Source organism: Bombina bombina, chromosome 10 (genome assembly GCF_027579735.1).
Source record: "Bombina bombina isolate aBomBom1 chromosome 10, aBomBom1.pri, whole genome shotgun sequence".
Lineage (NCBI taxonomy): Eukaryota > Metazoa > Chordata > Amphibia > Anura > Bombinatoridae > Bombina > Bombina bombina.
The window spans coordinates 138,339,704-138,361,835 of record NC_069508.1 but is presented as its reverse complement, the minus strand read 5'-3'; the positions used below and the strand labels follow the sequence as shown (position 1 = coordinate 138,361,835).

General features: G+C 36.9%; 1 protein-coding gene across 1 annotated transcript in view; it reads left to right on the top strand.

Annotated features, from left to right (window-relative positions):
* TNNI3K (TNNI3 interacting kinase) overlaps window positions 1–22,132 on the top strand; it is a 587,433-nt gene that overhangs the window by 65,014 nt on the left and 500,287 nt on the right. Inside the window, exon 5 of the mRNA XM_053693350.1 lies at window positions 17,413–17,523. Coding sequence (XP_053549325.1) covers window positions 17,413–17,523 — 111 coding nt within the window. The remainder of the gene's footprint in view (window positions 1–17,412; window positions 17,524–22,132) is intronic.

Genomic DNA, 22,132 nt, shown 5'->3' with positions numbered 1-22,132 from the left:
TATATAATGACACAGTAGTGACACTGGCTCATGGGTATAGCCAGAGGAGGGCTGGTTATAGGATCAGTGGTATCCATCAGTTTAACACCCAGCACTATATAATGACACAGTAGTGACACTGGCTCATGGGTATAGCCCGAGGAGGGCTGGTTATAGGATCAGTGGTATCTGCATCAGTTTAACACCCAGCACTATATAATGACACAGTAGTGACACTGGCTCATGGGTATAGCCAGAGGAGGGCTGGTTATAGGATCAGTGGTATCTGCATCAGTATAACACCCAGCACTATATAATGACACAGTAGTGACACTGGCTCATGGGTATAGCCAGAGGAGGGAGGGCTGGTTATAGGATCAGTGGTATCTGCATCAGTTTGACACCCAGCACTATATAATGACACAGTAGTGACACTGGCTCATGGGTATAGCCAGAGTAGGGCTGGTTATAGGATCAGTGGTATCTGCATCAGTTTAACACCCAGCACTATATAATGTCACAGTAGTGACACTGGCTCATGGGTATAGCCAGAGGAGGGCTGGTTATAGGATCAGTGGTATCTGCATCATTATAATAACACCCATCGCTATATAATGACACAGTAGTGACACTGGCACATGGGTATAACCAGAGGAGGGCTGGTTATAGAATCAGTGGTATCTGTATCATTATAATAACACCCAGCGCTATATAATGACACAGTAGTGACACTGGCACATGGGTATAACCAGAGGAGGGCTGGTTATAGAATCAGTGGTATCTGCATCAGTATAATAACACCCAGCACTATACAAAGACACAGTAGTGACACTGGCACATGGGTATAACCAGAGGAGGGCTGGTTATAGGATCAGTGGTATCTGCATCAGTATAATAACACCCAGCACTATATAATGACACAGTAGTGACACTGGCACATGAGTATAGCCAGAGGAGGGCTGGTTATAGAATCAGTGGTATCTGCATCAGTATAATAACACCCAGCTCTATATAATGACACAGTAGTGACACTGGCACATGAGTATAGCCAGAGGAGGGCTGGTTATAGAATCAGTGGTATCTGCATCAGTATAATAACACCCAGCACTATATAATGACACAGTAGTGACACTGGCTCATGGGTATAGCCAAAGGAGGGCTGGTTATAGGGTCAGTGGTATCTGCATCAGTATAATAACACCCAGTGCTATATAATGACACAGTAGTGACACTGGCACATGGGTATAGCCAGAGGAGGGCTGGTTATAGAATCAGTGGTATCTGCATCAGTATAATAACACCCAGCTCTATATAATGACACAGTAGTGACACTGGCACATGAGTATAGCCAGAGGAGGGCTGGTTATAGAATCAGTGGTATCTGCATCAGTATAATAACACCCAGCACTATATAATGACACAGTAGTGACACTGGAACATGGGTTTAGCCAGAGGAGGGCTGGTTATAGGATCAGTGGTATCTGTATCAGTTTAACAGCCAGCACTATATAATGACACAGTGGTGACACTGGCTCATGGGTATAGCCAGAGGGAGGGCTGGTTATAGGGTCAGTGGTATTTGCATCAGTATAATAACACCCAGCGCTATATAATGACACAGTAGTGACACTGGCTCATGGGTATAGCCAGAGGGAGGCTGGTTATAGGATCAGTGGTATCTGCATCAGTATAATAACACCCAGCACTATATAATGACACAGTGGTGACACTGGCTCATGGGTATAGCCAGAGGGAGGCTGGTTATAGGATCAGTGGTATCTGCATCAGTATAATAACACCCAGCGCTATATAATGACACAGTAGTGACACTGGCACATGGGTATAGCCAGAGGAGGGCTGGTTATAGAATCAGTGGTATCTGCATCAGTATAATAACACCCAGCACTATATAATGACACAGTAGTGACACTGGCACATGGGTATAGCCAGAGGGAGGCTGGTTATAGGATCAGTGGTATCTGCATCAGTATAATAACACCAAGCACTATAAAATAATGTTTTTAATTTCAAATGTACCTTGGTGTCCTTCACTAAGGTCTGTACTTTGGAAAATGTCCGCCACAGCCTTTGTCTGTGCCTATCCCTGTCTGTGACACAGCATCTGAGATAACAGGTGCCACCTTATGTGTATGTGGTGAGGAGAGGGTTATGATTGATGAAGGGTGCTAAGAGGGTGAGGATGGCTAAGGGGAGGTATCGGTAGTTACGCTAATAGAGTAGTGGGCACTGTGTGAGGGAAGGAAGCTGAGTGTATTAAGAGGAGGCAGCCTGTGAGGGTTATGAGGGGGCTGTGTGAGGGGTAGGGTAACGAGACTTATCTGTCAGGGAGTGAGGCTAAGAGTTAAAAATGTAATTTCTTTAAAATGGCACCAAACTTTAAGGGTGCGGCTTATAATCAGGAGCGGCCTATACTCAGAACAATATGGTATTATATGGTTTCAGATGAGCTTTACTGTAAACCTAATCATTTCGAATTTAAATCCCTACAAAACAACTCCAAAAAAATAAAATAAATTGCTAAAATTGTCTTCTACATACTTGAAAACTAGCTGTTGTATAACATATTGTCATCTTTAAGCACTTTAAGCTCTATATTAGTTGTTCAAGGGTCAAGTCGGGTGGGAATGCATGGGAACGGAGTTCCTACAGTATTTTTGCAGGAGGAACTAAGTTCCCTCTGGACAGAGAACAGAAACACTTCAATAAACACTGCTGCTTCTGGTGGAAGGATCTGGACCACAGTCTGGTTAGAGGGATAGTGAGTTCCTCTAGTAATGGGCAGTAACAGTTCCTACAATACACTAAATGTAAAACTGTCAGCGATCCTGCTGTGTTATCATCCCTGTTATGAATATTATCTTTTTTATCTTGTATTACACATGGTGCTTACATTTCTGTGTGGCTTGCTCTGGGGTTATTTAGCTGCCCTCAGCAGAAATATAACTATTGCACCTTAAAGGGACAGTACACTGTAAAATTGTTTTTATATGGATGTATTTTCAATGACTTGTTATACCAGCTGCAGAGTATAAAATGTATGAGAAATTGCGGTTTCGGGTTTATTTGTGTATATAAAGTAGCTGGTTTTTATTACAATAGGTTGAGCTTCAGGTAATATCAGATCTCATATTATGTTATCACTTTTATGTACACAGACTTGCTTCCTTATCTTATATTTGTCTAGAAAACTAAAGCTCAATACTTAGAGAGAACAATGGAAAATTATCATTTTATTACTTAACTATCATGCACCCCACTGAGAGTGTAATATCTCCTGCTGGCTGTGTTTACTTGGGCTATTCAATAGAATATACTCCAGTATAGAAACTTTCAGTATAGGTTGGGATACCACAGGCTAAATTTACTTTACTTTCAAATGCCAAAATAGGGGTAAAGGAGCTACTTGTAAATAATTTAAAACACTCCAGTAGGTAAAATGAATCATTGGGAACAATTTAAAGGGGAGAAAATTTTTGGGTGAATTGTCCCTTTAAGTGGGTGATACTCTGTGACAGAAGAGAATTCTCAGGCCCAAAGGCAACCATTCAACCCTTCATTGGATTTAATTTGCTTTCATTAAAGGGACATAATACTCATATGCTAAATCACTTGAAACTGATGCAGTATAACTGTAAAAAGCTGACAGGAAAATATCACCTGAGCATCTCTATGTAAAAAAGGAAGATATTTTACCTCACAAATTCCTCAGGTCAGCAGAGTAAGTTCTGTGTAAAAAGTTATACTCAGCTACTCCCAGCTGCAGGTAAAAAAAATTAAAAAAAAATGAAGAAATGAACAGCAGCCAATCAGCATCAACAGTGCTGAGGTCATGAACTCTTTTACTGTGATCTCATGAGATTTCACTTAACTCTCATGAGATTTCATAGTAAGCTGAATAGGGAAATAATATGAGAGTGCACGAGGCTCATCCTTTCAGCTGTCCCGGGACAGACATACTAATATGCTGCTTAGAAATCCTTTACAATGGGATGTGGCTACTGAGGAACGTTTGACGTAAAATATCTTTCTTTTTTACATAGAGATGTTCAGGTGATATTTTCTAGTCAGCTTTTTCCAGCTATGCTGCATCACTTTCAAGTGTTTAAACATTTAGGTATTATGGCCCTTTAACCAAAGTCTATTGATAATATACATATCAATGCAGTGTGTGTATATAAAACAAGTGAGCGAGGGTGGAAGTCTTGGTGAGTTCCCACACTTTTTTTTGTAGGACTTGACCCCACAGTTGTTGTTGTTATTAAAGGTGGCCCCCGGTTTACGCCGATTCAATTTTCGCCGTTTCAGAATAACAACCTTTTTTTCAGTCATGTGACTGCTATTGAAAAGCTTTGGAAAGTAGTGCACTAATTAAAATAGCCAGTAGGTGGAGCTGTCCGCTTGTTTTGCAGCAAAGTTATGCAACTTAACAGACTGAAATTGATCTGTGTACACAGAGCAGACATTAGCTATCGAGCAACAAGATTTAGTAGCCATTTCCCTATTATCTTCCTGTCCAGCTGCTTGAGGTGAGGGTGCCTAACTGCTTATTAATCACTGCAGATTGAAATGCATAGAATAGGTGCAGACCCAATATTATCTAACATGCTAACAATGCAGAGAACTGATTGCAGAAAATGCAAGTAAAAAAAACGTTTTTGTTCATTAAACTTAGTTTGATGATGATGCAGTCTGTTGTGTGATTATTTTATTAGGTGCTGTTAGCAAATGTTTTTGTTCATTAAACTTAGTTTGATGATGATACAATCTATATTATTAGGTTTATAATGTTGTTTAGCATTTAAAGTCTTCATTTCAAAGCTTTAAAAATAATGTATTAGGTGTTACTTATGACAATTTTGAGAGGGGCCTGGACCCTAACTCCCTCACTTCCCATTGACTTACATTATAAACTGGGTTTCAATTTACAACGGTTTCGATTTACAACCATTACTCCTGGAACCTAACCCCGGCATAAACTGAGGGCTACCTGTATTATTATTATTTATATGAATTAATAGGTTTTCAAAGCACTTTTTCTTTCTGATTAAAACATGTCTGTCTGTGGATCTGGATTTTTTTTAATGACACACCAAGTCATAAATGTTAAAGGGACAGTCTACACCAGAATTTTCATTGTTTAAAAAGATAGATAATCCCTTTATTTACTATTTCCCGGTTTTGCATAACCAACATGGTTATATTTCAGTTCTTTTGACAGACTTGCATTTTAGTCAATCAGTGCTGACTCCTAGGTAACTCCATGAGCGTGAGCACAATGCTATCTATATGTCACACATGAACTAATGCCCTCTAGTTGTGAAAAAAAAATGTCAAAATGCATTCAGATAAGAGGCGGCCTTCAAGAGCTAAGAAATTAGCATATGAGCCTTCCTAGGTTTAGCTTTCAACTAAGAATATCAAGAGAACAAAGCAAAATTGATGATAAAAGTAAATTGGAAAGTTGTTTGAAATTGCATGCCCTATCTGAATCATGAACGTTTAATTTTGACTAGACTGTCCCTTTAATGGAATATCACAAAGGCATAATTCTACTAATTTGTTTCTATTATTCTGTATCAAGAATAATCATTGTAAAATTATGCATTTTTAAAATTGATTTCAATATATTTGCAGATCAGTTTTTTACCTTCTATATGGAAAATAAACATTTAGCTTTTTCAAAAGTGTCTGTTACAATTTTTTTTTGTTTCTATCTTCTACTTTTTGCTTTTTTCTCTTCCTACATTTGATTCCTTCCATTGCCACAACATATTAGTAACATCAGTATGATCTTCTGACTTTTTCCCCATGGTTGTATAATTCCTGCATTAAAATGTACTATATGCCGTGACTCCTTTAAATGAACATTTATGTTCTTGTGTTTTATATATTGCTCCATGGTTCAACAGATGTTCACATTGTAGTATGTAGTTTTGCTACTTTCGTGGTTATGCTCAGTTTTGTCTTGTTTTCTGCCAATAGACGGCTCATTTCCATAAAAACAGAGCCAGAAGCTACCAAAGTTGCCGACAGCTAAAAGTAGTTTGCGGCTGCATTTTAGTATCAGTTTTCAATTTAAATATTTTGTGCTGTGCGTGCAGTCAGTCTTTTTGTGCATGTGTAAGTTAAAGGGACATAAAACATATTGGGATAGAGGCAAAATATAATAATATGTACTTTAATTACTTTACCTGCAAATTTATACTGCAGTGCCTCGCCATTAACCCTTTCTTTTAAGGTTCCGAATTGTAAAGCTCTAACTCACCCCATACATTTCCTTCTATGGCTGTATCTATATCTATTGTTGCTTTGGTAGAATACAAAAGTGCATAGGGATTATCTGCTGGAGCATGTCTGGAAGCTGGGAACCCAGTTGAAATACAATGCCTGTGTCTAAACACTGATGGGGGGGGGGTGGAGTAGACTGCTTCAGACAGCATGGCTATTTAAGTATTTTTGCTTATTTTTGAAAATTATTTTAAAATACTCGCCAGCAATTTTTAAACAATTTTTTTTATACAAACTATTTTTCTTTAAAGGGACACTGTAACCAAATTTTTTCTTTCGTGATTCAGATAGAGCATGAAATTTTAAGCAACTTTCTAATTTACTCCTATTATAAAATTTTCTTCATTCTCTTGGTATCTTTATTTGAAATGCAAGAATGTAAGTTTAGATGCCGGCCCATTTTTGGTGAACAACCTGAGTTGTCCTTGCTAATTGGTGGATAAATTCATCCACCAATAAAAAAAGTGCTGTCCAGAGTACTGAACCCAAAAAAAAGCTTAGATGCCTTCTTTTTCAAATAAAGATAGCAAGAGAACGAAGAAAAATTAATAGGAGTAAATTAGAAAGTTGCTTAAAATTGCATGCTCTATCTGAATTACAAAAGAAAAAATGTGGGTTCAGTGTCCCTTTAATTAGCCCTTTTAGGATATGCACAGATCTCAACATGTTTTATAGCACTTTAACATTGTGTTAACGTTTCCATCCGACACAAGACTTATCAAAAATCGCACCATAGCAGGATTGTTGCTATGGTAATCCAACCTTACACTATAAAATGTACGTTTAACGCCTGCACTCTTTACCTGTAATCGCCTCTAGAGAGAAAGACATGGGAGTTATGTAGGTCAATAAACAAAGATACATTGAATTGATGAACAAAAATTCATGTATTGATATGTAATATCTAGTGTTGCCCTAGACATAGGACTAGGGGGAATTGTGGAGATATTTGCTTGATTATATTGTTATATGTAAATACATATTGATATTTTAATAGGAACATAACTCCAACTAGTCCTATACCTGGGCAGGCAATAAATATTACATATAACAATACATTTATAAAGTAAAACCATTCCATTGTTTGCTAACTTTAATATCTCATATCGGAACAAGGGCTCAAAATTGTATTTTTCCTGTTTTACACCTAGTCCAGCATGCAGTAAGGTTAGAGACTTTATTGACAGCGTCTGACAGTATTTTACCTATTTGCACATTCAATGGAAACCGGGGGTAATTTTGCGCTGTTTTGGGCTTCTATTATTTTCTATAGGACACATCATTTTTTTTGGCAGCCTAACCCAGGCTGCTGGTAATGAGGAAAAACGTGCCATCGGAGACGGCCTATAAGTGTAATGGCTTCCGACAGCAGTTTTTTTGTTTTGTGACCTTGCGCAAAACCATTTATGGCTCAATGGAAACAAGCCCAAAGTTGTTTAATTTGAGACAGTACTAACAATCAGCTAAATTACAAGCTTTACGTTATGGTGCAATACAGCTATACCGCTGAAAAATTGTCCATTGCCCATGGAATGGCAGGTAGCGCATATTACAAATTGTGGCGGTATAGCTATACCGCAAGCAATTTAGCTTTTACGAAAATCTCAATTTCGCACTCAAAAAATGATGTTTGAGTGCAGGATTTTCCATAGCGCCGTATTACAGGTTGTGCGGTCCGGCTAAAATGCTAGCGTTACAGCCTATACCGCCGTGAGCCATTCCGTGATCTTAGATCAGTAGTTATGGATTTTGCGAAAAACAAAAATGTTTCACAAAACTCTTAACTAAAATGTTAAAAAGTACACTAACACCCATAAACTACCTACTAACCCCTAAACCGCCATCCTCCCGCATCGCAAAAACTATATTACACCTATTAACCCCAATCTGCCACCCACCCACATCGCCAACACTAAAAATATACATATTAACCCCTAATCCACCACCCACATCGCTACTACTATAATAAACCTATTAACCCCTAAACCGCCGCCCCCCCCCCACCACATCGCCAACACTATAATAAAGTATTCATTCCTAAACCGCCAGCCCCCCCATCGCAACCAGTAAATCAAACCTATTAACCCCTAAACCGCCAGCCCCCACATCATAACTAATAAACTAAACCTATTATCCCTTAAACCGCCAGCCTCCCACATCTCAAAACACTAAATTAGCAATTACAATTGATTAAGCATGTGTCTGTATTGATTCCCACATTTAACGTAAACTGGAAGGAAATGAACAATTGACAAATCAGGAGCTACAGCAGGGTTTTTAAGAGAGCACAGGTGCAGGGTAAAGTATCTTGATAAAGACCCACACGGGTTGAAACGCGTAGAAGAATCACCCTGTCACTACACAAAAAACTGCCTTTTTCTGCTACTAATCTATTTGATAGACAAAGACTGGAGGATAATCTTTCACCGCGTACTGTGTAAGTACTGAAGAGCGGTAACAGAACCAGGACTAGAGGTCTTCCTACACCTCGTAATAGACTTGCGCAAGTCTGATTCACCTGGAGGTTCCGGAAACCAGGTGACGTAGGAGTCTTGGAAGCCGCCGGCGTGCGGTCGATTGTTTGCAGCAGAGCGGCTGAAATACAAGTGGAGTAACGGTAAGAAGGCGGATAGCCTTAAAACATACAGGACCGTAACGGAGATTTCCGTAAAGTATTGAAGTCTTACGGACTACTCTTTTGCAAACTGAATACAGCGCCGGTGAAAAAAGACCAACGGCTGTTCTCACTTGGGATAATCAGTTTTTAAAGAGACTAAGACCTGGCACTTTACCTTGCTGTAGCGGACCTGTCAAAAATTATACTGTGCACAAACTTTTATCATAAAATCTTTTATCAGGAACAGACAATATTACCTTTAAGTCCTTTTTAGAAATATATTGCACCTTCTGGTTTTGATACGAATTCAAGCTTGCATTTATATTGTTTTTATATAATCATCTAGACTGTATTTGTTTTAGGGAGTGTGTGAACGGCTGAAAGAGCAACTATAGTTGGGAGTGAATGTGTATTGTTTTAGATATTGAATATTAATTATTGTTTTAAATCTTGAATATTAATTATCATTTTGGAATTGTTCATCAAATAATTTTTTTTTAATATATCAGATTTGTTTATTAACTAAATATTTTAATATAATTAAAACGGTAGTAGATTGGATATTATTCCCCAAAGTCTGATAATTGTTTTGCATATCTACTGAATCTCCTACTTTAAGCGCCCACTATTTATAAATCTGTTATTTAAATTGTTACTATCCAGGAAGGGGATAGTTTTACAGTGAGGCTTTGGAGATTAGATTCAGCGCTTCACCCACACTACTGTTTTAAACTAAATTAAACTTAACACCCCCCTAACTTTAAACTAAAAGTTACAATATAACTATCTTAAAATAAATAAAAAGTTACCTGTGAAATAAAAAAACTAAGATTAAACTATAAATTAACCTCACATAACTATTCTAATAAAATAAACTAAACTACCAATTAAAAATCCTAAATTATACTACGAAAAAATAAAAAACTAAATTACAAATTTAAATAAACCTAGCACTACAAAAAATTAACAAAATATAACCTTACAAAAAAAAAAAACGTGAAAATTGCGAAAAATAAAAAAACACAAAGATTACAATAAAAAAAATTAAGGCCTAGATTTGGAGTTTGGCGGTAGCCGTGAAAACCAGCGTTAGAGGCTCCTAACGCTGGTTTTAGGCTAACTCCGGTATTTGGAGTCACTCAAAAAAGGGTCTAACGCTCACTTTTCAGCCGTGACTTTTCCATACCGCAGTTCCCCTTACATAAATTGCATATCCTATCTTTTCAATGGGATTTTTCTAACTCCGGTATTTAGAGTCGTGTCTGAAGTGAGCATTAGAAATCTAACGACAAAACTCCAGCCGCAGGAAAAAAGTCAGTAGTTAAGAGCTTTCTGGGCTAACGCCGGTTCATAAAGCTCTTAACTATTGTACTCTAAAGTACACTAACACCCATAAACTCCCTATGTACCCCTAAACCGAGGTCCCCCCACATCGCCGCCACTCGATTAAATTTTTTTAACCCCTAATCTGCCGACCGCCACCTACATTATACTTATGTACCCCTAATCTGCTGCCCCTAACACCGCCGACCCCTGTATTATATTTATTAACCCCTAATCTGCCCCCCACAACGTTGCCGCCAGCTACCTACAATAATTAACCCCTAATCTGCCGACCGCAAAGCGCCGCCACCTACATTATAGCTATGTACCCCTAATCTGCTGCCCCTAACACCGCCGACCCCTATATTATATTTATTAACCCCTAATCTGCCCCCCTCAACGTCGCCTCCACCTGCCTACACTTATTAACCCCTAATCTGCCGAGCGGACCGCACCGCTACTATAATAAAGTTATTAACCCCTAATCCGCCTCACTAACCCTATAATAAATAGTATTAACCTCTAATCTGCCCTCCCTAACATCGCCGACACCTAACTTCAATTATTAACCCCTAATCTGCCGACTGGAGCTCACCGCTATTCTAATAAATGTATTAACCCCTAAAGCTAAATCTAACCCTAACACTAACACCCCCCTAAATTAAATATAATTTTAATCTAACGAAATTAATTAACTCTTATTAAATACATTATTCCTATTTAAAGCTAAATACTTACCTGTAAAATAAATCCTAATATAGCTACAATATAAATTATAATTACATTGTAGCTATTTTAGGATTAATATTTATTTTACAGGCAACTTTGTAATTATTTTAACCATGTACAATAGCTATTAAATAGTTAAGAACTATTTAATAGCTACCTAGTTAAAATAATTACAAAATTACCTGTAAAATAAATCCTAACCTAAGTTACAATTAAACCTAACACTATACTATCATTAAATTAATTAAATAAAATACCTATAATTACCTACAATTAAACCTAACACTACACTATCAATACATTAATTAAATACAATATCTACAAATAGCTACAATGAAATAAACTAACTAAAGTACAAAAAATAAAAAAGAACTAAGTTACAAAAAATAAAAAAATATTTACAAACATAAGAAAAATTATACAACAATTTTAAACTAATTACACCTACTCTAAGCCCCCTAATAAAATAACAAAGACCCCCAAAATAAAAAATGCCCTACCCTATTCTAAATTAATAAAGTTCAAAGCTCTTTTACCTTACCAGCCCTGAACAGGGCCCTTTGCGGGGCATGCCCCAAGAAGTTCAGCTCTTAGTTCAGCCTGTAAAAAAAAAACATACAATACCCCCCCCAACATTACAACCCACCACCCACATACCCCTAATCTAACCCAAACCCCCCTTAAATAAACCTAACACTAAGCCCCTGAAGATCATCCTACCTTGTCTTCACCTCACCAGGTATCACCAATCCGTCCTGGCTCCAAAATCTTCATCCAACCCAAGCGGGGGCTGGCGATCCATCATCTGGTGGCTGAAGAGGTCCAGAAGAGGCTCCAAAGTCTTCATCCTATCCGGGAAGAAGAGGCGATCCGGACCGGCAACCATCTTGATCCAAGCGGCATCTTCTATCTTCATCCGATGACGACCGGCTCCATCCTGAAGACCTCCACCGTGGACCCATCTTCATCCGGCGACGTCCAACTGAAGAATGACGGTTCCTTTAAGGGACGTCATCCAAGATGGCGTCCCTCGAATTCCGATTGGCTGATAGGATTCTATCAGCCAATCGGAATTAAGGTAGGAATATTCTGATTGGCTGATGGAATCAGCCAATCAGAATCAAGTTCAATCCGATTGGCTGATCCAATCAGCCAATCAGATTGAGCTCGCATTCTATTGGCTGTTCCGAGCTCAATGCCCTACAAAAGTGCCTTTTGTAGGGCATTGCCCTAAGTTAAACAGCTCATTTACTGCCCTTTAAAGGACATTCAGCTCTTTTGCTGCCCAACAGAACCCTAATCAAAAACAAAAACCCACCCAAAAAACACTAAGCCCATGAAATCTATTCACTGTTCCTGAAGTCCGGACATCCATCTTCATCCAGGTGGTGAGAAGTCTTCATCCATCGCGGGGGGAACTTCTATCTTCATCCCGGTGGAGAGGAGCGTCGCCGGCAGAATGGACATCCAGCGTGGAGGATCCTCTTCATATGATCACCGCCGTACACTGAAGCTTGAATGCAAGGTACCCGTTTAAAAATGGGGTACCTTGCACTCCTATTGGCTGACGTTTTCAAATCAGCCAATAGGATGAGATCTACTGAAATCCTATTGGCTCCGTGCCTCCACAACTCCGCCTTAAAAAAGCTGAATGCCCTTATAAAGGCAATGCCCATACAAATGCCCATTTAGGGGAAATGGGTATTTAAGGATTTTTTTAGATTTAGGTTTTTTATTTTGGGGGTTGGTTGGGTGGGGGTTTTTACTTTTAGGGGGGACTTTGTAATTTTGTAAAGTAAATTAGCTGTTTAACTTAGGGCAATGCCCTACAAAAGGCCCTTTTAAGGGCTATTGGTAGTTTATTGTTAGGTTAGGGGTGTTTTTATTTTGGGGGGCTTTTTGTTTTTATAAGACTATTAGATTAGGTGTAAGTTTTATTATTTTGGATAATTTCATTTTTTGTAATCTTAGTGTTTTTTATTTTTCATAATTTAGTGTTTATTATTCTTTGTAATTTTAGATTTTTAATTTTTTTTTTTCGTAGTGGTAGGTTTTTTTAAATTTGTAATTTAGGTTTTTAATTGGTAGTATGTTTTTATTTGATTAGAATAGTTATGTTAGGTTTATTTTTATTTCACAGGTAAGTTTTTATTTATTTAAATATAGTTATATTGTGATTTTAATTTAAAGTTAGGGGGTGTTAGGTTTAGGGGTTAATAGGTGTTTTGCAATGTGGTAGGGCCGGCGGTCTAGGGGTTAATAGGTTTAGTTTAGTAGTTACAATGTGGGGGGGCTGGAGGTTTAGGGGTCAATACTTTATTATAGTGTTGGCGATGTGGGGGGCCGGCGGTTTAAGGATTAATAGGTTTATTTAGGTGTCGGCCATGTCAAGGAGTGGCAGATTAGGGTTAATAACTTTTATTAGTGTTAGCGATGTTGGGGAGCATTGGTTTAGGGGTTAATATATCTAAATAGTGTTGGTGATGTGGGTGGGTGGCAGATTAGGGGTTAATAACTTTATTTAATAGTCGTGATGTGGGGGGGGGCGGCAGATTAGGGATTAATAGGTTTAATATAGTGTTTGCGATGCGGGAGGGTGACGGTTTAAGGGTTAATAGGTAGTTTTTGGATATTAGTGTACTTTGTAACATTTTAGTTATGAGTTTTGTGAAACATTTTTGTTTTTCAAAATCCATAACTACTGGTCTCAGATGGCGGTATGGATCGTGTCGGTATAGGCTGTAACGCAAGCATTTTAGCCTGAACGCACAACCTGTAATACGGTCGCTATGGAAAATCCCACACAAAAACGTAATTTTTTGAGTGTAGAATGGACGTTGCGTTACAGGCTAAAATGTTTGCGGAATAGCTATACCGACACAACTCTTAATATGCATTCCTGGCCATTCCAGCATAATGGCCAATTTTTCAGAGTTAAAAGCCGTACCGCACCGTAACGAAAAACTCGTAATCTAACCGATTGTTTATTATATATTTTATTATAAGCTAAACTGAAGTGCACAATACTGATCTGTTATGCGAGGCAGCCGCATAGTTCTTGCATACGTAACTAGATTCTGCCAGATGAAAATGTTTTATCAGCATGAGCAACCTTTAGTATAAGGTTATACAGTCTATGCTTCTTAAGACCTACATAGAGGTTTTCTTCCATTGTGGGCAAGATTACAAGTAGCGAGCTAAGTTTTATTTTCATTAGCGAGCTAACACTGCTTACAGTAAACTTTTAACACGGGCGGGTTAATGAGCGTATTACAAATTTAAAGTAAAAAGCATGTGAGTGAAACGAGATGCACGCTAACTTCAGGACTTCAGATATTGCGACTGTATTAAAGGGACAGTCTACCCCAGAATTTTTTATTGTTTAAAAAGATAGATAATCCCTTTAGTACCCATTCCCCAGTTTTGCATTTACAACACATTTATATTTATATACTTTTTTATATACTCTGTGATTACCTTGTATCTAAGCTTCTGCAGACTGCCCCCTTATCTTAGTGCTTTTGACAGACATGCAGTTCAGCCAATCAGTGCAGACTCCTAAATAACTCCACGGAGTGAGCACACTGTTATCTATATAACACACATGAACTAGTACTGTCTAACTGTGGAAATCTTTCAAAATGCTCTGAGCTAGGAGGCGGTTTTCAATGGTTTAGAAATCAGTTTGAGCCTACCTAGTTTTAGCTTTTCAAAAATACCACCAAGGGAACAAAGTAAAGTTTTTTATAATTGCTTTCCCTATCTGAATCATGAAAGTTTAATTTTGACTAGACTGTCCCTTTCACTTATTGTCCCCTTATAATTAAATGGAGTGTGGGGAATAAAAATGAATAAATAAATAACATGCTTGTTCACTAACCTGACACCGCGTTAGACCTGTAGCGCTAAATCTGAAGGTAGTAATGAATATTTCGCATTCCAATGTTCTTCACATAGAAGGAAATATTCTATTTATTTTAAAATATATAGTTCTATATATAAATATATGATTATTTGTATCTAAACCTATTTATATATACAGTGTATGAATATATATATAAATAAAACTAAAAAATGTAAATAGAGAGATAAGGGAGGATAGCTATATTCAGCACTCTTTTAAATTTCAAAACAGAATTGTTTTATTTATCATCAACAAAATTTAAAGAATCTCTGTGTGACATACCAATAAAAGAAAGATTCCTGAGTACAATGTAACCACTACAGCTTCCAATGGCTGCAAGTTAAAGACAGACATAGGTGATATACAGAGGGCATATTGTGTCAATATTATAGGCTCTACCGCCTCTGTAACATAGTTGGTACCATACTGTGTTGTTTTGCGAAAACAAGGTGTTATTATAACGTACTTAAGAAGAGAGGGAGGGCTTACAGGACACTAACAAGCCACTCTCAACAAAGGGAGTCCCAACATATTCAATAGAGGCACTGCTACGGTGCCTCCTGTCAAGGACTATCTTCCAGTCCGGTCAGACCTAGAGTACGGCTAAAGCCACGGTCACTTACCAGGAAGATTAATCTGTACTCTGGTCTAATAAAAAATAATAACACTTTGTTTGCGCAGTAACACAGTTTGGTGCCAACTATGTTACAGAGGCGGTAGAGCCTATAATATTGACACAATATGCCCTCTGTATATCACCTATGTCTGTCTTTAACTTGCAGCCATTGGAAGCTGTAGTGGTTACATTGTACTCGGGAATCTTTCTTTTATTGGTATGTCACACAGAGATTCTTTAAATTTTGTTGATGATAAATAAAACAATTCTGTTTTGAAATTTAAGAGAGTGCTGAATATAGCTATCCTCCCTTGTCTCTCTATTTACATTTTTTGTTTTATTTATATATATATTCATACACTGTATATATAAATAGGTATAGATAAAAATAATCATATATTTATATATAGAACTATATATTTTAAAATAAATAGAATATTTCCTTCTATGTGAAGAACATTGTAATGTGAAATATTCATTACTACCTTCAGGTTTAGCGCTACAGGTCTAACGCGGTGTCAGGTTAGCGAACGAGCTAACGAGAAAAATACAAAGAACATTTTCTTCTATGTGAAGAACATTGAAATGTGAAATATTTACATTAAAAACACAGTAATCATAATACAAAATATTAAAATTAAATAAATATTTTCATGTTGAAAGGTATCTGTCTGGGAAGGTCTCCAAAGTGTAGATATATATGTGTATATATGTTTTCATATGTGTATATATGCATGTATACATAAACTCACACACACACACACACATATATATATATACAGGTGGCCCTCGTTTTTACAACGGTTCAATTTACACCATTTCAGAATAACAACCTTTTTTCCAGTCATGCGACTGCTATTGAAAAGCATTGAGAAGCAGTGCATTTTTTAAAATAGCTAGTATGTGGAGCTGTCCGCTTGTGTTGCAGCAAAGCCAAGCAAGCTGAAATTAATCAGTTTAACCAGACCTGAAATATTGAGCAGATTTCAAAGGAACTAGATCTTTGTGTCTATAAATCAGTCCAGATTGGAATGCATAGAAAGAACTGTTTGCAGAAAAATGCAAGTAAAGTCTGTGTTGTGTTATTCTTTTATTAGGTTTATAATGCTGTTTAGTAAATGTTTTTGTTCATTTAACTTAGTTTAATTGCATATTCTGTGTTGTGTAATTATTTTATTAGATTTATAATGCTGTTTAGCATTTGAAGTCTTCATTTCAAAGCTTTAAAAATAATGTATTAGGTGTTACTTATGACAATTTTGAGAGGGGCCTGGAACCTATCTCCCTCACTTCCCATTGACTTACATTATAAACTGGGTTTCAATTTACAACGGTTTCAATTTACAACCATTCCTTCTGGAACCTAACCCCGGCGTAAACAGAGGGCTACCTGTATATATATATATATATATATATATATATATACCCTCATATTTAGACATATATATATATATATATATATATATATATATATATATATATATATATATATAATAGCCCTTTCCAGTCAAACGCCTTGTCATATACCATATACTTTTTAAACCTTATAAAAACATTTTTAATATTTATGTGTCAGATAATATTTATATGAGTGTACCACTTTATTTTGTATTTTTACTTTTTCAAACTTCTGGGAGGTGTTTATACCTACACCAGTACCTAGAGACCATGCGGTAGATTTATCAAATGTCAGGCAGCGGATCATATCCGCCCGACATCGATAAATGCCAACAGCATACGCTGTTGGCATTTATCATTGCACAAGCATTTCTGCGGCAAATCGCAAATAAAAATATATTTTGTATTTTTGTAGTAAAATATATATTTTGTATTTTTATATTATCAGCTATAGAATCTATCCTAACTTCAAATATGTTACATAATTTCATGAGACAATAAATACATAAATACATGTATTGAATTTTATGTTTTTAGGATAATGCAGAACTCTTGACAGCCTTGCTGCATGGTGGGGCTGATATTCAGCAGGTGGGATACGGTGCTCTTACTGCCCTGCACATCGCTACAATTGCTCGAAACCAAGAGGTAATCATTTTTTTTCTTGATTTGTATCTTTTTTATTTTGCTAGGAATGTGTTTGCTATTTTAGTAAAATGTCTGTCTGTCTATCTATCTATCTATCTATCTATCTATCTATCTATCTATCTATCTATCTATCTATCTATCTATCTATCTATCTAGTCATGAATCTATCTATCTAGTCATGAATCTATCGATCTATCTATCCATCCATCCATCTTTCTTTCTAATTCCTGTAACATTTTATTATATTGTCCTGAAAAAAATATTATGAAACCCCAAATATTTACTAAATTCTTGGCATGCTCTTGAAGGTTTGCACGTATAGTTTACTGCAACTGGTTTAATAGTTTTGAGTCAGTGGAAGAGAGTTTAATCTAGCCAATATTACAGGTTTTAAGGGGCCAATATTACAGGTTTTAAGGGGCCAATATTATAGGTTTTAAGGGGCCAATATTACAGGTTTTAAAGGTAACAGAATAAGGAGAGTTTTCCATAAGATCGGTACAGAAAAGGCTGTTGACACATGTATTAGGAACAAATACAGTGCTTGAATTCACAACTGTGAAATAACAAAGCTGTGCGGAGGATGCGTCAAGCTTACAGTATACTTCAGGCAGGAATATCGGCAGATCTTATAAGCATTTTTGTTTCTATCTGCAACTGATGTGTTTCTATGGTTACTTTTGATTTTTCATTTGTTATTCTTAATAAGTTAATTATATAAAAAATGATGTTAGTAATCCAGGTACAACCATGAAATTGTATGTGATTTTTATTTTTAATATTGTATTCCCTTTCTTAAAGGGACACTGAACCCAATTTTTTTCTTTCGTGATTCGGATAGAGCATGCAATTTTAAGCAACATTCTAATTTACTCCTATTATCAAATTTTCTTCATTCTCTTGGTATCTTTATTTGAAAAGCAAGAATGTACATTTAGATGCCGCTCCATTTTTGGTGAACAACCTGGGTTGTTCTTGCTGATTGGTGGATTAACCAATAAACAAGTGCTATCCAGTGTACTTAACCAAAAATTGTCTGGCTCCTTAGCTTAGATGCCTTCTCTTTCAAATAAAGATAGCAAGAGAATGAAGAAAAAATTAAAATAGGAGTAAATTAGAAATTTGCTTAAAATTCCATGCTCTATCTAAATTATGAAAGAAAAAAATTGGGTTCAGTGTCCCTTTAAGCATTAAAAGGGACATAAAACCTAGCAATTTTCATTTATAATTTGGGTAGATCATACAATTTTAAACAACTTTCCCCTTTGCTTCTTTTTATCCTTTGTTGAAAAGCAGGGATGTAAGCTCAGGAGCGTGCACGTGTCTGCAGCACTATATTGCAATAGTGTTGCAACAATATTATACATTAACAAGAGCACTATATGTCATGTAGTGCTTCAGGCATGTGCACGCTACCTACCGAGGTATCCCTTCAACAAAGAATAACATAAGAACAAAGCCAATATGATAATAGAAGTAAATTGGATTTTTTTAAAATATTTTATGCTCTATCTGAATAATGAAAGAATCATTTTGTGTTTCATGTCCCTTTAAGGTTCCTTTTTGTGGTTATGAACCAAGTACTAATTGGTATAACCTATGAGCAAATCCAGTTCTATTGAAAACATATTAGAGCCGTAAACAGATTTGCTCTGTTTGATTCATATATGTTATCTCTGTTTAGAAGATTGCAGAAATTACCCAGAATTAATTTACCATTGTTTGTGAAGCAATAGCCTAAACCAATTTTACAGCAATCACATTTTTTATTATATTGTTTAAATCTATACTATTTTCGCGCTTGTAACGCATCCCTCGCCATCACCAGTTGCGCACGCATCCTCAAAGGAATGTTGGTTGCGCGCGCAGCCAAAATAATCCACCTGGATGCATCCCTGTGGATTCTGAAAATGGCAGGGTGGTGAAAGAATTATTTTCAGAATCCACCTGGATGCAGCGTAGGCAAGCAAAGCCTTAAAAAAAAAAAACACGCAACCGCCCGCATGAAATAACTAAAAAACACGTAAACGCCCGCACGAAGTATAAAGAAAGTAAAACTAACCACCCGCACAAAGTATTAACAAAAAAACTAACCCTTAAATCGCTAAAATCCCCAACAGAAACTACCTAACCCTTGAACCGCCAAACCCCCACAACGCCAACTAAATAAATGACAATATTAAACCCTAAACCGCCAAACCCTACAACGCCAACTAACTAATTATACTATTAACCCCTAAACCGACAAACCCCCACATTGCAATAAACCTAATTAACCTATTAACCCCTAAACCGCCAACCCCCATCGCAATAAACCTAATTAAAATATTAACTCCTAAACCGCCAACCTCCCAAAGCGCAAATAACTAATTTAATTACTAAGTCCCCTAACCTAACACCCCCTAAATTAACCCAAATTACTACTAAATTACACTTAAAATAAAAAATCCTAACATTAAATTACAAAAAATGAATCCAACATTACAAAAAATAAAAAGTCTAAAATTACAGAAAAAAATAAACAAAATTTAAAAAAATTTAAAAAAATTAAACCTAATCCCTATGAAAATAAAAAAGCCCCACAAAATAAAATCACCCTCTAATCTAAACTAAACTAAACTACCAATAGCCCTTAAAAGGGCATTTTGTAGGCCATTGCCCTAAGTTAAACAGCTCTTTTACGTTTAAAAAATACTAAGTTCCCCCTAACAGTAAAAACCCCCCACGCACCAAACCCCCCAAAATAAAACAAAATAGCACTAAAAAATTACTAAACTACCCATTGCCCTTAAAATGGCATTCAGCTTTTTTACCACCCTTAAAAGGGCATTCAGCTCTTTTACAGCCCATTAAATCCCTAATCCTAAAAATACATTTTTTTTTAAAAAATCCTAAAACTAAGCCCCAAACAGAAACTCACCGTTCCTGAATTCCGGCGGAGAAGGTCTTCTTCCAGGTGGCCCCATCATCTTCTATCTTCATCCAGAGCGAGGGCGGCGCGGAGCGGAGGTGCCGAGCTGGCTTCCCCGATGCACGGATCCTGAGCGGGGGTTCTCAGCGGTGGTCCTCAGTGGCGGTCTTCAGTGGCGGTCTTCAGTGGCGGCGGTCCTCAGTGGCGTGGAGGCTCCTCTTCATGCGATCGTCCGTCGCACAATGAAGATTAAATGCAAGGTACCCTATATTTATTGGGGTACCTTGCATTTCTATTGGCTGAAATTTTGAAATCAGCCAATAGGATGAGAGCTACTGAAATCTTATTGGCTGATTTAAACAACCAATATGATTACAGTAGCTCTAATCCTATTGTCTGATTTCAAAATTCCAGCCAATAGGAATGCAAGGTACCCCAAATGAATTGCAGTACCTTCCATTCAATTTTTTGTGTACGCCGGAGATCGGATGAAGAGGAGCCTCCACGCCTCTGAGGATCGCCGCCGATGAGAACCGCTGCTCTAGATCCGCGAATTGGGGAAGACCGATCCGCACCTCCGCTCCACGCCCCCTTCGCACAAGAGGAAGATAGAAGATGATGGAGCCACCTGGAAGAAGACCTTCTCCGCCAGACTTCAGGATGGTGAGTACCTATTTGGGGCTTAGTGTTAGGATTTTTTTTTTTTTTTTAAGATTAGGGATTTAATGGGCTGTAAAAGAGCTGATTGCCCTTTTAAGGGCAGTAAAAGAGCTGAATGCCATTTTAAGGGCAATGCCCATACAATTGCCCCTTTAGGGGCAATGGGTAGTTTAGTTTTTTTAGTTATAGTTTTTTTTATTTTGGGGGGGTTGTTGGGTGGGGGGTTTTACTGTTAGGGGGTAATTGGTAATTTTTTTAAGTAAAAGAGCTGTTTAACTTAGGGCAATGGCCTACAAAAGGCCCATTTAAGGGCTATTGGCAGTTTAGTATTAGACTAGGGTTTTTTTTATTTAGGGGGGATTTTTTTATTTTTATAGTGTTATTAATTTAGGTTTAATTTTTTTATTTTGGATAGCTTTGTTTTTTTCTGTAATTTTAAATTTTTTATTTTTAGTAAAATTAGCTTGGGGGTTTGTATTTTTTACTGTTAGGGGGTAATTGGCAATTTTTTTTAAGTAAAAGAGCTGTTTAACTTAGGGCAATGGCCTACAAAAGGCCCATTTAATTGGCAGTTTAGTATTAGACTAGGGTTTTTTTATTTAGGGGGGATTTTTTATTTTTATAGTGGTATTAATTTAGGTTTATTTTTTTTATTTTGGATAGCTTTGTTTTTTTCTGTAATTTTAAATTTTTTATTTTTAGTAAAATTAGCTTGGGGGTTTGTATTTTTTAAACATAGACTGCCCTCTGGGCAGGCTTATCACCTAGTATAATAATAAAAAAGTTTAAGAAGTATTTGCATCTTTATATTTTGCATTAGTGAATTATCCATATTGTGCATTTAGAATAGTGCAAAATCTGATATTAGAAGTGAATGGTAAAAAAAGAGTTACCAGATAATCTCACTGCCATCATTTGTTTTAGCTCTAATTATACTTTCAATGGATAAGATATGGTGCGCTGTCATAGCTCATATTATAAGGAAAAAGTTATGTGCTGCGCTGGAAAATGTATCGCTTTTGGAGACCTGAAATAAAG